The sequence below is a fragment of the Microtus oregoni genome, unplaced genomic scaffold (genome assembly GCF_018167655.1).
Source record: "Microtus oregoni isolate MIOR12 unplaced genomic scaffold, Mior012 000004F_ref0000308, whole genome shotgun sequence".
NCBI classification, from domain to species: domain Eukaryota; kingdom Metazoa; phylum Chordata; class Mammalia; order Rodentia; family Cricetidae; genus Microtus; species Microtus oregoni.
In genome coordinates, this window is record NW_024543063.1 from 11189385 (window position 1) to 11205499 (window position 16115).

Sequence of the window (16115 nt, forward strand, 5' to 3'; positions counted from 1 at the left end):
ACTTTGACAACAGAGTCATCTCCCCAATTCCCCTCACCATAGTTATTTTTGAGCTATAACTTTTCTAATCAATTGTAAGCTATAGATTCATTGAGTTTCATGAGCTAACAAGTTCTGTAGCCTGAGACACCATGGCAACCCCTGATTTATGTTCAGTTGACCAGAAGCATGGGTCATAACCCAGAATTTGTAACCAGCATCTGTAGTAGACTGCTGTCTTGTGGCCCTGAACCCTTTATCTGAATTTAATTACATCATAAGACACCTTGCTGGTGTCTCGAGAGTTGGTTGGTGTGGGAAACCTCACTCATTACACATCTGGTGTCAGAGACCAGTGCATGTAAGGGCAGGACAAAACAGGACATCACTCTTACAGAGCATTTCCTCTTTTATGTCACCATGGACCACACTGCTTCACCTTTCACAGTTCCATATTGGTCAACTCCTTCAGAGACTTTTCTAAATCACAATTATTTCTGAGTAAGTCAGTCTCTTAAAATCTGGCTACTGTCATTGGGTTCAGGTTCCTTCATCATGGGTAGCAGGCTGACTGTTTGTTGTCATGGTTACTCTGGAAGGATCCTACATCCTCCTAGAGGCTGGTGAGTTTGGATATCAAGCACCGCCTCCTTCCAAGATTCGTGTATTAGGGGTCTGTCCCTCAGAATGGCACTAGTAGGTGTTGGTGGTACCTTTAATAGGCAGAGCTGAGCTGAAGGAACTTAGATCACCGGAGGTGTAACCTTGAAGGGCACAGGCACATCCTCTCTTCCCTTGCTTCCAGGTCACTAAGCCCTTGCTTTGATGTTATGCCCCATCTTAAGAAATGAGGTCAAACCATTTGAGCTGAAGTCACTAACATCATGAACCCAAATAAATCGACTTCCTAGGTATCCATTTTGTTTTTGAGTGAGTTTTGCTATGTACAATTGGCTGGTCTCAAGCTCACAATCTTCCTGCTGCAGAGTTTAGAGTATCTAGCTTCTCCTGGGTAATATGTCGTAGTGCATGAAGGTAACACCAGACTTATACCCACTCCCGTCACTGCCTTCTCTGTTTTTCCCCCAGTCACACTCTGCTAAGGATCTCCTTTATTTCCTATTTTCTGCAGCAATAAGAAACTCTCTCCAAGTGTAATTACCTTGTTCAAGATTTAGCTGCAAGTTTGGGTCCCGTCTATCATTTTCTTCAAAATACAATTCGTCCTGTGGTAAGACTGAAGTGGGAGGGAGAGGAAAGAAGAGGAGGGGCCATTAGAGATCTTTAGCAGGGACAAAAGGCAACATTTCTGCATTACACATTTAGGAGTTTCAAGTCTTCTGATTAATTTCAATGGATTCCACATGACAAAGTTCACCCATCATGTCCTGGGAGGGAGAAGACTTCACAAGGGAGACTTTATGCTTCCCATACAGAAAGGAGACACTCAAGGTGAGGAATAAAAAAGTAGAAGACACACTTGTGCTGTGTTCCTATTCCTGTGTTCAGAGAGCAGGGAAGATATATTTCAAAATCGAAAAAAATAGAATCTAAAGATAGCTTCTAGGCTGTCACAATTGTAAGAAGAAATGGGATCTTTCCTGGATGGAAGGTGTAGGATCTGGCACATACCAAAGGGAACTTGATAATGGGCAGGCTTGAAAGACGGACAAGATGGGGTTGAAGAACTGGCTCATACTTGTTGATATCTATGGGCATGTGGTGCTAAGCTAAGATGGATCCTGCAACCCAGAGTAGAGCTGTCACTCAAGGTGGGGATAGTGAACCTGATGGCCTCCTATGTACAATATTATAAGGGCTCCACTGAAGAGACACAGCAGGGCTACCCTACAGGGACTGAGTTCTTCCTGTCCTCTTCTAAATAGCCTGATGTTCATGGGGCTCTCATTGTCTTAGCCTAAATACCCAGCCTACCAGACCTCAGGAGGGTTTCAACTGTAGCCATTAGATATAAGAGTTGTGATGATACATAACATATAAGTTTTTAAACTGCTACAACTCAGATTGTGGTATACTGTATATGAAACATGGTAGATGTTTAATATATGGTTATTGGGGGGAAATAAGGACTGTGATCTCTGAGGGGATTCTAAGCCCAATTACCATTTTTAAATCTGTTAAAAATGTGTTCCAAATCAGGGTATGCCTGCATATTTTCCGCACAGAACAATACCCATAGAACCTGCAGGTCAAGTCTCTTCTCCAGTACTTCCAAGGCTTTGTAGACCACTTGTTGTACAGGGACCAGGCTTGTACAGGAATCTTTAAAATCCTTAAAAAATTTAAAGGAGAAGGTGTAAGTGCAGGCTTCCATGTCACAGAAAAGCTCTAGGAAGCAATAATAGTTAGTGTACCTCAATCCACAACAGACATATCTTCTAATGCAAAGTTTTATATTTGCATGGCTACTTCATGAAACAAGTAAGTATTTTCTCACTCAAAATACTCACTAGTGACTTCCACCCTCATTTCTATGACATGTAAGAAGGCCACTTTTTTTTTTTTTAAGAAAGGGAAACTTGGGTTAAGGGTTAAAAGTGGGGCTGGTGAGATGGTTCATTGCGTTATAGGCACTTGTCACCAATCCTGATGGTCTGAGTTCAGTCACTGGGATTCAGATGGTGAGAGGGGAGAACCAACTAGCCACAGGCTGGCCTCTGACTTCCACATGTGCACAGGCTCATACACATGTGCACACTCAATAGAAACATACACATGCTTATAAGTAAATAAGTAGGATATGCAATAATATTTTTTAGAGTAGAGGTGCTGGAAAGATGATTCATGGTTGAGAATACTTGCTGCTCTTGCAGAAAACCCTCTTTCAGTTCCCAGCACCCACATGGCAATGCAAGAACACCTGTAACTCCAGTTCCTAGGGATTTGCTTCTGATTTCTGTAAAATATGGGCACCAGGCGCACAAGTTTTGTGCACACATAGAGTCAGGAACACTTGTACACATAAAAATAAAAACAGAAGCATTCTTTTTTTTTTAAAGGTTAACTAACAGGGTAGGTGCCCAATGCTGTTCTGTTACCCAGACACCTCCTGTAGGAAATCAGGTGTACATTACCTCTGACTCTGAACTCTGCTGGAGGGAGGCATAATTATAAGGCAAAACCCAAAACAAAACAAAACAAAACTGGAGGGATTGGAGAGAGGGCCCAGTTGTTAAGCACACTTGCTGCTCTTGCTGAGTTCCCAGATTGGATTGCTAGCACCCTGATGATGTTCACAACCATCTGTAACTCCAGTCACAGAAAATCTGAGCCCTCTCTTTTGACTTCCAGAGGCACCAGGTGCATAGACATACACGTAGACAAAACACTCATACATATAAAATAATAAAAAGTTTTTAAAAATTTGTCCAAATAAAAATCTCTCTAGTTTGTAATATTCTCAGATCTAGGTTTTTAAAATAGATATTAATTAAAATAAAATGTCCTCATTGAAATTTCACTAAGTCAATTCAATAAAATAATTCAACAGTAAATTTAAATCACTTTTAATTTTTTGTTTATTATTTTAGTTTAGTTGAATTTGATTTGCATGAATTCTATGGTTTAAAATGCATGAGACATTGCACATCTATAGAGAATCCCTGTTCTGCTCTGGCTTTTCTTCAGCAATACTCATCCAGAAGGGACCATGGAACACCTTCTCCTCAGATAGAAGCAGCACCATCTCATGAGACCCCTGCTTCTCCTCCCTTTAATACATGGAGAGAAGACTTCTCGAAATATGTACATGATACATATCACTCCCAGAATATATAGGTTTTAAACCTGACTCCAGAATTCTAATTTATAATTGATGAATTTATTATTGTAACTAATATCTCTACAAAGTGCTATGAAAACTTTGTCAATAATTCTTCTCAAAAATTAGGTTCGGGTGCTGGAGAGTTGGCTTGTGGTTAAGAAGATGTGTTACTCTAATAGAGGGCCCAGGGTGATTCCCAGCACCCACATCAGATGACCGAAAACAGCATGTATCTCCTGTTTCAGGGAATCTAGAGCTCTTTTCTGGACTCTGTGGGCATCACCACATATGTGAACACACACACAAACATGCACATGAGCGTGCAAAAGCACAAAAACATACATTCACATGAGAAATAAACTCTTAATTTTAAAGTTAAGTCCAACTTTAAAAACCTGCCAATCATCCAGTTTGGCTTCAAGATATCAAAGTGTAACTTAATCTGGAGCGTGTTTCAAGGTTAGAATATAACAAACCCCACTTACTATGTACATTTTTTCAGTGATGAGACCTCTGTCACGAAGTACCTCAAGAAAAGGAAATGGGTTCTTTATTGCATTAGAAATCATCACTTTATTTTGTTTGAAGCACAGGAATATAGGTCCGAAGGAATATAGGTTCGTCTCTGTGTCCTCATCATCTGTGGACATCCTGGAGGGGGAAATACCATGGGGAAATGATAATCAGTTCCATCAGTCTAAATGCTTGTGAAATGTAAGGTTTTATTCATGAAAGAAAGACTGTAAAGGACTAACACACATAAGATAGGTGGTCTTGAGTTATCCCCAATAAATATAATGAGTCAAGTCCAATAATTTGGCAAGTTCAGGGTTCAAGTGAGAGAGACCCTGCCTTGCCACTCCCAGAATCAACTTCTGACTTCCATACATGTGTGCACACACATACATGTGCATCTGCACACGTAAGCTGTCATGCATGTGAATGTTTTTGTATGCATGAATGCATACTGCATATTAACACACAGATGAAAAATAAACTGAAATATAATGTTAAGTATGATTAAAAAATTCCACTACTAGGTGTTCTTATACAGGTGAAAAGGAATATTCTCACTAATTTATATGCAAATATTTCCGGTAGCATTATTGATAGCTAAAAGTTAGGAACATTTGAAATGGCCATTAGTTCGAGGGTAGAAAAATAAAACTGGACAATTAATACAATGAAATACTACTCCTCAATAAAAGGAACAAAATGCTAATATATTCTATGAGTGAATGAATCTTAAAAAATCTTTCTCTTAATAAAGGTAGCCAAGACAGAAGGAAACATAGTGTATAAATCCATATCTATAAAATGCTCAGAAATGCAATTTATAGAGACAGATGTATGTGTGGTTGCGTGGACTAAGGGGACCAAGAACGGACTGTCCACAGCTGTGGAGGATTCTTCTGAGGATGGTAAATCGAAAGTTCCAAACTTGGGCTGTGCTGCTGGTTGCATGGCTCTGTAAAATGTCACTGGATTGTATATTAAAATGGGTAAATTTTATAGCAAGTAAATTAAATTCAAAAAGCTGCCAACATATGAAAGTGTAAATTTAAAAAGATGAGCAGATCAATACAGGTGACAGGCTGAATATTTTTTCTTCCTAGTACAGGTAAAGGAGCATATTTTGAATAACAAACACACATTGTGTTCTAACTTGGTGGGTTTTAAAATTTTGTTTGTTTTGTATTTTTTGTCAACTAGACAAAGCTAACGTTATTTGAAAAGAGGAACCTTAATTTAAAAAAGGAAGTCTTACCCCTGTATTGCCTGTAAATAAGTCTCTGGGAAATTTTCTTGATTGGCGATTGATGTGGAAGGGCCCAGTTCACTGGGGGCATTGCCACCTGGACAGTTGGACCTGGTATATTTAAGAAAGCAAACTGATCAAGCCAGAAAGCAGTGTTACTCCATAGTTTCTGCTTCAATTTCTGCCTCCAGGTTCCTGCCCTGACTTCCTTTGTTGAGGACTGTGATATGGATGTATAAGACAAAAATCCCTTTCCTCCCCAAGTTGGTGTTGGTGTTTATTACCGCAGTAGAAACTCTAACTTCAACACTGTATGACTGGATGTTTCCATAGTCTAAACAAGGATGTCAGGAGGTGACAGACAGCACTTAGGTTAAAAAGACATCTTGTTGATGTCAGGGTGTCTATAAGTTTAATCCCCAGCACAGGACAACCAGCCAGCAACTAACTATCTCCCACACACAATAACTGGAGGATGAGGTCCTTACCCATGGACCACAAACCCACATCTGAAGGACAAGAGAAGCAGTCTCACTTTGACTGCTTTGCCCCTTGCTAAGGCTGGAACAGGCCTTACTAAGGTGAAGACCCTGGACCTAAGGTTTAATCAGAACCAGATGAGAACATACAGCTCCCCAGAACTCTCAGGTGCCTCTGGGAGGCCTCCATCTTTTTGCCCAATGAAGAACACCGAATGACTCAGCAGCAGACCACTAAGAGACAAAGAACAGGGCAGTGATGACCAGCCCTTCCTAGACAGCATTCCAGTCTGGTCACAGAGTCAGCCTACTACCCAGAAGAATTTGCTGATTCTGCATCACAATAGATTATAGAGTTGGCTCCACCCATCCAAGGAGCCAAATAGCAAGTCACCCCATCTGGGTCAGAGCCTAGCCTATGGCTTCACCTAGGCCAACAGCCAAGCTGGCAGCCTGCCTAACTTTAGAGTATATACCCTCTAGTACTGACAGACCAAGGATCCCACACACAATGGGTAACCAAACTGACACTTTCCTACCTGCAGAGTTTAGCTTTTTGTAGTCATGGCTAAGGAACCTAAACTGCTGACTAGTCTGGTCTCTGAGCCGAGGTCATACAATTCATGGAGAGGAAGCCAACCTTTCCACAAATGTCAGGCATGTCACATCACCCCACGTTGATGAAGCAAACAGAATGCTTCAATATTTGCAAATAGGTGAATCGGCTGCATCACATTAATAGAAGGGGAAATGTAAATCCTGTCTCACCAACAGGGGCAGAAAAGGTATTGCACAAACTCAGCATGCTTCCGTGATAAAAACAGACCTCTCAAAATTTAGCCTAGAAGAACTGTACTTTAGTATAATAATGATCACATAGGAGAAAGCCAGAATACTATTCTCAAGAACAACAAGTTTAGAGCTTTTCCCTTTGAGGTCAGGGACAGTGAAAGGGTTATATATAATTCCATCGATTATAGACACAGATTAGTACTAATTAATAAATTTAGTAAAGTTACAGTTCAAAAGTCAACATACAAAATAATACATCTGGAAAAGAAATGAGAATTCCTTTTTCATTAAAGAGAAAAGTGTGTATATGTGAGAGAGACAGAGAGAGAGATGGAGAAACTGAGAACTACTGACTTGTGAAATAATTCTTTTGTGCACTGCCAAGATTTGTCACTTGGATTGGTTTAAAAAATGTTAAGTGTCGCCGGGTGGTGGTGGCGCACGCCTTTAATCCCAGCACTCGGGAGGCAGAGGCAGGCGGATCTCTGTGAGTTCGAGACCAGCCTAGTCTACAAGAGCTAGTTCCAGGACAGCCTCCAAAACCACAGAGAAACCCTGTCTCAAAAAACCAAAAAAAAAAAAAAAAATGTTAAGTGTCTTGTAATCAGGCAGGAATTATAGGGGAGGGGGACAATCAACCTAAGAGAATTATGGGAAGAAGAAAGGTTGAGTTACAAGAGATGCCAGTGAACCACAGAGATATCAGGATATATAGAAAATGAACTAACAAGCCATGAGTCACATGGCAAAGCATAGGTAAGAAATATGAGTCAATTTAAATGTAACAATTAGGTAGTAATAAGCCTGAGACATTGGCCAAGAAGTTGTAATTAATATTAACTCTCTAAGTAATTATTTGAGTACAGTTGTGGGATAAAAATTTCTGCCATCAAATGGTGCCCACATGGTACATAGATCCTCATAAGACCTAAAAAGGCTTGACCAAAAAAGGTTCTAAACGCACAAAAATGGAACCAGATGCAGCTTTCTAGTCACATAATCTCTGGCCAGCTGCAATGCAGAGACGTGTCATTCAATAGCTGCCCAAGAGACAGAGACAGCTGCCAGCTGCCAGCTGCCGTGAACTAAGTGGCAGTGGGTTCTCGCAGTTTCTCACATGGGTCCCAGTGCAGAGTGGCTTCTCCCAGCCTCAAATTAACAAAATCAGAAATGAAAAGAGGGACATAACAACAGACACAGAAGAAATACAGAGGATCATCAGGTCATAGTCTGAAAACCTGTACTACACAAAATTGGAAAACTTAAAGGAAATGGATATCCTTTTTTTTTTTTTTTTTTTTTTGGTTTTTCGAGACAGGGTTTCTCTGTAGCTTTGGAGCCTGTCCTGGAACTCCCTTTGTAGACCAGGCTGGCCTCGAACTCACAGAGATCCTCCTGCCTCTGCCTCCCAAGTGCTGGGATTAAAGGTGTGTGCCACCACCGCCCGGCTGGAAATGGATATCTTCCTGGATAAATATAACTTACCAAAATTAAATCAAAACCAAGTTAAACAGACCTATAACTGCTGAAGAAATAGAAACAGTCATCAAAATCTCGCAACCAAAAAAAAAAAAAAAAGAAAAAGAAAAAGAAAAAGAAAAGAAAGAAAAAAAAAGACCAGGACCAGACCAGAATTCTACAAGACTTTAAAAGAAAAAAAAAAAACTAATACCAATACTCCTCAAATTATTGCACACAATAGAAACAGAAGGAACAATGACAAATTCTTTTTATGAGGCTACAATTACCCTGATAACCAAACCACAGAAAAAGAACTACAGACCAGTCTCACTCATGAACATTGATTCAAAAGTACTAGATAAAAATACTGGCAAATAGAATCTAAGAACACATCAGAACCATCACCAACCATGATCAACTTGGTTTCATCCCAGAGATGCAGGGATGGTTCAACATACAAAAATCTGTCAACATAATCTACCATATAACCAAACTGAAAAATAAAAAACATGATCGTCTCATTAGATGCCAAAAAAGCTTTTGATAAAATACAACATCCCTTCATGATAAAGGTTTTGGAGAGAGCAGGGATACAAGGAACATACCTAAACATAATAAAGGCAATATACAGCAAGCCAACAGCCAAAATCGAACTAAATGGAAAGAAACTCCCTGCGATTCCACTGAAATCAGAAACAAGGTTGTTCACGCTCTCTATCTCTTTTCAATATAATTCTTGAGATCCTAGCTAGAGCAAAAAGACACCAAAAGGAGATCAGTGGGAAACTAATGGGAAAAGAAGTCAAACTCTCACTGCTGATGACATGATAGTTTACATAAGTGATCCCAAAAATTCTACCAAGGAACTTCTACGACTCATAAACACTTTCAGTAATGTAGCAGGATACAGATTAACTCAAAAAAAATCAGTAACCCTCCTGTACACAGATGATAAAAAGCCTGGGGAAAAAATCAGAGAAACAATACCCTCCACAATAGTTACAAATAACATAAAATATCTCAGAGTAACACTAACCAAACAAGTGGAATACTTGTATGACAAGAACTTTAATCTTTGAAGAAAAAAATTGAAAAAGACACCAGAAAGTAAAAAGATCTCTCATGCTCTTGGGTAGGCAGAATTAACAGTAAAAATGCCAATCTTACCAAAAGCAATCTACAGATTCAATGCAATGCCATCAAAATCCCAGCAAAATTCTTTGCAGACCTTGAAAGGACCATACTCAAGTTCATATGGAAAAGCAAAAACAAACAAACAAACAAACAAAAAACACCCAGGATAGCCAAAACAATCCTGTACAATAAATAACAGAACTTCTGGAGGCATCGCAATCCCTGACTTCAAACTCCACACCTGTAAGAACTGATGATAACTTATGCTGGAGAGGTTGTGGGAAGAAGGGAACACTTCTGCAAGTGTATGGCAGGACTGGAGTCCCAAAGAGAGTCAATTACAAGGATAAACAGCAGCAGCTTTAGAATTGCCAGTGCCAGGTGATCATCACAGAAGCAGCAGCTACCGTGAAATGGGGCAGGCTGAGATCTAAAATGCAGGTTATGTATAGGTGTCGAGGGTGGGGCCAAAGAGATGATCTAGGCTTCTCAAAAAAAGGAGGAACTCTATTTTTGATATTGCAGGAAGGTATTTGAAAGATTTAAAAATTTTTAAGAACAGTTTTTACAATACTTAAATTTGTAAGACTATGGGACATTTGTGCTTATAAATTGTTTTATATTGTTAATACTTGGACTTAAAGGCTAGAAATGAGGGTCACAGTCATAATCACCAAATGCTTGCCAGAAACTGAGATGTTCATTTCCTGTGATGCAGCAAGACAATGACCTAAGCAGTCTGACAAAGGGCTTGGAGCAGTTCCTCAGCTCACTGAGTCTAAACCTTTGGGGTTAAGAAAGCAAAACAAAACAAAACAAAACAAAACAAAACAAAAAGTTTTTACAGGGTTGCCTAGGACTACCTGCCTCTCAGATGTTTGCATTTAGATTCCTAACAATGACAAACTGCAGTTAAGAATTAGTAACAGGAAACATTTTGTGATGGGAGGGTCACCACAACATGGGGGAACTATATTATAAAGTCAAAATATTGTGAGAGCTCAGAACCCTCGGCTTAGAAACTGTCTCTCCTTACACAAGGTCTATTCAGGCTTAAAAATGTATGTCTAGACTCCTTGTCTTTGCTAAATTTGCTAAGCTTAAGTCAAATATCTTAATAAATAGAGTCATAGAAAAATTTTATGTTTTACTAAAAAGAACTTCAATTCAAAAATCATTATTTTTAAAATAACCTGACAGATATGTGAAGTCTTAGTCTTACGAAAGCTGCTAACCTACTGTAGGATATTAAGAAATACAAGTTAATAGCTATCCTTATAAATGATCAACTTCGTTAATTTTAGCCATGTTAAGTACTATCAATATAATTAACTACAGGAATAAACCTTACTTAGTCCCCCCAAAAGTTAAGCTTAAAAGAAGTAACTAGAAACAAAGTTACCTATTTATATATAATACCAGGGCAGCCCTCAACTACATCAGAGGTCTGCAGAATATAGCATTTAAAATGTTGATTAAAAAACTTATTATATCAGAAAGAGACTCCCAGATACTGACAATGATCCAAGGTCTTCAAAGAAGATTATGGGGTACCATGATGCCTCCACCTGAATTTCACAGTGCTGACCACTGGCCAAATTGACCAATACAACACCGGTTACCAGAACCTGGCCCAGACTGTGGAAAGCAGTATCACACTGAAGACTAGATTGTACTCCTTTTGCCAAGATAAAATAAGGTCATTTTTACCCATCTTCCTCCAGAGAAAAGACTCTCACCTTATGGGTTTGGTGAAGACTGCTGCTCTGATACTTCTGCCTCCATTGCTATGGAGACCTGGGTATGGCTAACTAGGTATGCATTCAGAAGCTGAATAGATTCAGAAGCTGCTGAATCTATTGGGGATTCAGCACTGTTGGGGACCAAGAAGCCCCCCGACCTAAAGTCAATCTTCCTCATCCTCTCTGCAAAAACAGCTCGCTGCAAAAACAGCTGTGATACAGTTCTCAGAACGACCTGACCGCAAGGTGTTCCAAGACATGGCCTAACCACTAGATATTTCTAGAGATATATTGCTTCCTCCCTGGCCTAGGACGCAATAGTTTCCGTTCTCCTCTAACCCTACCCCTCCCTATCAAAACCACTCTATAAGAATAAACCCCTGCCTGCAATAAACAGAACCTTGACGCATCTCAGACCGACTCTGTCGATTCTCTATACACGCTTGGTTCCCTTTCTCTCTCCCCCCATTCCTACCCAGGTGATCTCGAACTCGAGGCCCACGAATGACGTGGCCTGCTGGACGGGTCACTACACTTAGGTATAATTTATCTTTTTGAATCTCTGATTGTATTGATGGTTGGGCAGCTAGTACCTTGTCAGTTTAGCAACAGGCAAACAGGTTCTCCCTCAAGGATATAGCCTACTTGTTAGTTCATTTTATATATAAAAGTCAAGCCTTGGTTTGGGTCTTAAAAGAGAGATTATAAAACTTATAAGCTTTAAGACTCTAAGAAAATGATTTGAGATGTAAGCAGAAGTTATAAAAATATAAATAGATAATTTAAGTTATAAAATGTTTCAGATTTCCCCCCTTCTATGGTATAAAAGTTCAAAGTTAAACATTTAATAAAAGTCTAATAAGCTGGTAGAGCAGTGACTACTTACTGCTCAGTCACAAGTTCAAGATTTAGGATTTATTTTGGTTGTCATCTAAAGATAAACTTGAAAGTGCTTCTCATCAGGCCAAAGACATCTCTGTTCAATCTATACCTGGTTCTCAGGAAAAGAGAAAAAATGTACACGGTTCTGACCCAAATCTGTAGTGTTTCTAGGACTCAAATGTATGAGTCTATACTGCTATTTTACAAATACCCATTACCTGCTTTTTCTACAATATGGATTTCAGTGTAGATTGATGATACTAATATGTAAAAAGAATTTATGTCCATTTGTAAAATAAAAATTGATATAGGCTTCAGAAAAAGCCTGGATTCCCTTCTCACAGGTCAAAGGGATTCAAGATAAGTACAGCCTAAGTTTTCCTCATCACTATTCCTGAGGATGATATTTTTCATTCCCATGCTCTTGAGACTCTTCCCCTTCCCACTTACTAAGACTATGAACCTGAAAGTTTCAAATGTACTATTTTCCTTTTTGTTCATAAATTTTAACATCTATTCTAGTTCAAACTTGTCTCAAGAGGTTTCTGCTTGGATGGCAGACACACCCAAGCATCAGTTGCTGACTACAACCCACTCAAAATGACTGCAAATCCAGGACTTGCTGAAAGATGATATGGACCAGTCCAGCCTATGTGAATGTTCCCTGTCTCTTCAGTTCAGTCAGTGAATCAGATGCTTCTGATAAGTGTCCATTACTTGTATTCCCTCCCTACCTTAGACTAGCTTTTCAGCCTTCTTGGGCCCTGAACACAATGCCCAAATGTCAGCTTAAAGTAGTTACAGAAAAGAACATGTCTTCCTCTACTCCCCGCCCAAAATAAGTTGAAATGCTGAGACAAGGGGACTCCCTGGCATGGGGGACAAATGACTACCTATAATGCCCTTTGACATACAAGGAAAATTGGTCCAGAGTTGTCAGTTAATGAACGTATTAGCTACTGTAGTTCTACAATAAGATAAGACACTGGTTCTTTATGCAGAACCACAGAACGAAAGAGGACATCAGGATGATAATTTGTTTGTGCTCAAAGATCAGAGCTACAGGGCCTAGTAGCAGAGGATGGTCACTGCCCTAGAAAAATCTGTTAGCTAATGGTTCTTAGGTCCTAATACCATTCTCTTAAACCCCTGGGAAAGCATGACCCATGATCGGGTCCTGTCGTTGGTACTTATAAAGGGGGAATGTAGGGTTAGGTCATAGCAGGATCAGCAGAGACCACCCAGGCACACCTAGGAATGGATCATTCAAGAGGAAAGTACTTAACATTCCAAAGGAAATGCCTAATATTCCAATCATTGTAGATAGGATCATCTGATATCCCTTCGCCCAGCACACCCATCCCTTTTCACTAGGACCCTAGACAAAGATCAGCCAATCAGGGGTCCTGAACCATAAAGGCCATCACCCTAACCTGTTCTATGATAAAAACCCCACAACAACTGAGCTCAAGGCTCTCAGATCGTGTCAATGAGCTGGGCACAGAGAGTCCAAGTTCAAACTTGAATAAAAGCTCTTTGCTTTTACATATGGAATTAGTTTTCTTGTTGGTTTTGGGGAGACTTCATGATCTGGGCATAACAAGACATAATCTTCTTGCTTTTTCCAATGTTGGTTAGCTGTAACTAATTTAAAACCATACATCCAGATTTACCTCATTACTTAAACAACATTTGTCTAATTCAGATATATCTAACAGATAACTATGCCCTGATTTTCAATGCTTCAGGGATGTAAGAATATGCTAATTTAATAAAATAGTTTCTCATAATAGAGACATGCCAGCTCCTAGCAGCATACTCTACCTCCTCAAGAATTGGAAAGAACTTGCACCTGGAAGCTTCCATTGAATGTGGCAAAGCCTGCCACAAAGAAGGAGCTGCTTTGCACTTCAAGCTAGTGCCAAGATCCTGCCCAGACTGGACAATAGTCCACTATGGGATCAGTTGTCCCCTGTTGCCACATTAAGGTGGGTCAATCTTCCTAAATTCCTACCCCCTGGGAAAGTCTGTCAGATCTTCTGGATATCACAGCTGAAGACATTTATATATGTTTTCAAGCATACTCCAGGCCCTAGGTTCAACGGCAGTACTGGAAATGTATCACTTCCTGTGCAGTAGCAAACACCCTGACAGGCACTGTTTCTGAGGAGCACATCTGATCACCACTGCGGAGCAGACAGAGGTCGACCATTTCCTTGTCAGAGGAGTCACCCTCCTAGGACAGGACGCTGAAGTGAAAATAAAAACGTGCAGCTTGCCAAGGCCGCTGCTAGCCAGGGCCTTTCTTGCCTTTTTTTCTTCCTTGGATAAAAATCTAAGAGTTTGGTGAGAGTTCAGACCAGGAGTGAGCCTGGGACAGCTTCCTAGGTGACAAGTCCTGCCAGACAGGTAGGAGACCAGGACAGAGGGGACCCAGCAGCTGACCCTGAGACTCTGCTATTTGAATTTCTTCCCTGAGGTGACTTAGTGAAAGCAGAGAGAGGCAGAGGGACTGAGAACACTCAGATTTCATGAGATAACAGCAGAATCATGTCACAGAGGTCGCCAGGAGTCCCTCACAGCTGTGACCAGAGTCTCCTGACAGCTGACAGTGCTGCACACAAGAACGTTATGACTGTGCGCATTATACCAATCTGGCCTTGAAAGTGGATAACTTACTCAGTTTTAAAAACTCTAGGTGTTCTCTCTCTGTCTCTCTGTATCTCTCTGTGTCTCTATCTATCATTGTCACTCTTTGACACACTCTTTCTCTCTCTCTCTCTCTCTCTCTCTCTCTCTCTCTTTCCTACCTCTCTCTTTCTCTTCTCTCTAACTACAATGCAGAACTTCTTCACGTCCAGGAGTGTGGACTGATTGAAGCTGTAACCACTTAATCAAGACATGAAATAATCAATGTTGTCAGAGGGCAAAACTATAGAAGAAGAAAGACACACCTGTTGATGAAGTTACTACCTTCCATCTCCCTACTCGTGCCAGGGACCTCGGAGGGTGAGCTCTGATCCATTGATCTCCTCACAGGCTTTCAGACAGTGTGTTGTGGCCCACAGCTGAATGCTGAAGTCAACCTTATATCTAAACTCTCCAGGGAGGGCTCCGCCCTGATGGGGAAATGACACAAAAGCGGGGAAAGAGAAAGCAAAATACTTCTTCTTTTTTATTTTATTTTATTTTTTTATTAAAAATTTCTGCCTCCTCCCTGCCTCCCTTCTGACTCTCCCTCCCCCCACTCCTCTCTCCCCACCTCCTCCCTCTCCAGTCCAAAGAGCAGTTAGGGTTCCCTGCCCTCTGGGCAGTCCATGGTCCTCCCCCCTCCATCCAGGTCTAGAAAGGTGAGCATCCAAACTGGCTAGGCTCCCACAAAGCCAGTACATGCAGTAGTATCAAAACCCAGTGCCATTGTCCTTGGCTTCTCAGCAGCCCTCATTGTCCACCATATTCAGAGAGTCCGGTTTTATCCCATGCTTTTTTCAGTCCCAGTCCAGCTGGCCTTGGTGAGCTCCCAATAGATCAACCCCACCGTCTCAGTGGGTGGGTGCTCCCCTCGCGGTCTTGCTTCCTTGCTCATGTTCTCCCTCCTTCTGTTCCTCTTTTGGACTTTGGGAGCTAAGTCCATTGCTCCAATGTGGGTCTCTGTCTCTATCTCCATCCATTGCCAGATGAAGGTTCTATGGTGATATGCAAGATATTCATTAGTATGGCTATAGGATTGGGCCATTTCAGGCTCTCTCTCCTCAGCTACCCAAGGACCTAGTTGGGAACATCTCTCTGGACGCCTGGGAACCCCTCTAGAGTCAAGCCTCTTGACAACCCTAAAATGGCTCCCTTAATTAAGATATATACTTCCCTGGTTTCATATCCATCCTTCCCTTATCCCAACCATCCCATTTCCCCAAGCTCTCCCCATCCTCCCCTTCTCACTTGTCTCTTCCCATCTCCCCTTTCCTCCAATCCACCGCACTCCCCAGTCCCCAATTTTTGCCCAGCAGTCTTGTCTACTTCCAATATCCAGAAGGATAACTACATGTTTTTCTTTGGGTTCACCTTCTTATTTAGCTTCTCTAGGATCACGAATGTCCTAGGGC

General features: G+C 40.8%; 1 protein-coding gene across 1 annotated transcript in view; it reads right to left on the reverse strand.

The window, feature by feature from the left end:
- Nucleotides 1–15068, reverse strand: part of LOC121447210 (nuclear autoantigen Sp-100-like) — a 31637-nt gene extending 16569 nt beyond the window's left edge. Inside the window, exons 1-5 of the mRNA XM_041650339.1 lie at nucleotides 14967–15068; nucleotides 5532–5633; nucleotides 4249–4414; nucleotides 2104–2272; nucleotides 1142–1216 (exon numbers count right to left, since the gene is read on the reverse strand). Coding sequence (XP_041506273.1) covers nucleotides 1142–1216; nucleotides 2104–2272; nucleotides 4249–4414; nucleotides 5532–5633; nucleotides 14967–15037 — 583 coding nt within the window. The 5' untranslated portion in view covers nucleotides 15038–15068. The remainder of the gene's footprint in view (nucleotides 1–1141; nucleotides 1217–2103; nucleotides 2273–4248; nucleotides 4415–5531; nucleotides 5634–14966) is intronic.
- Between the last annotated feature and the right edge of the window lie 1047 nt (nucleotides 15069–16115).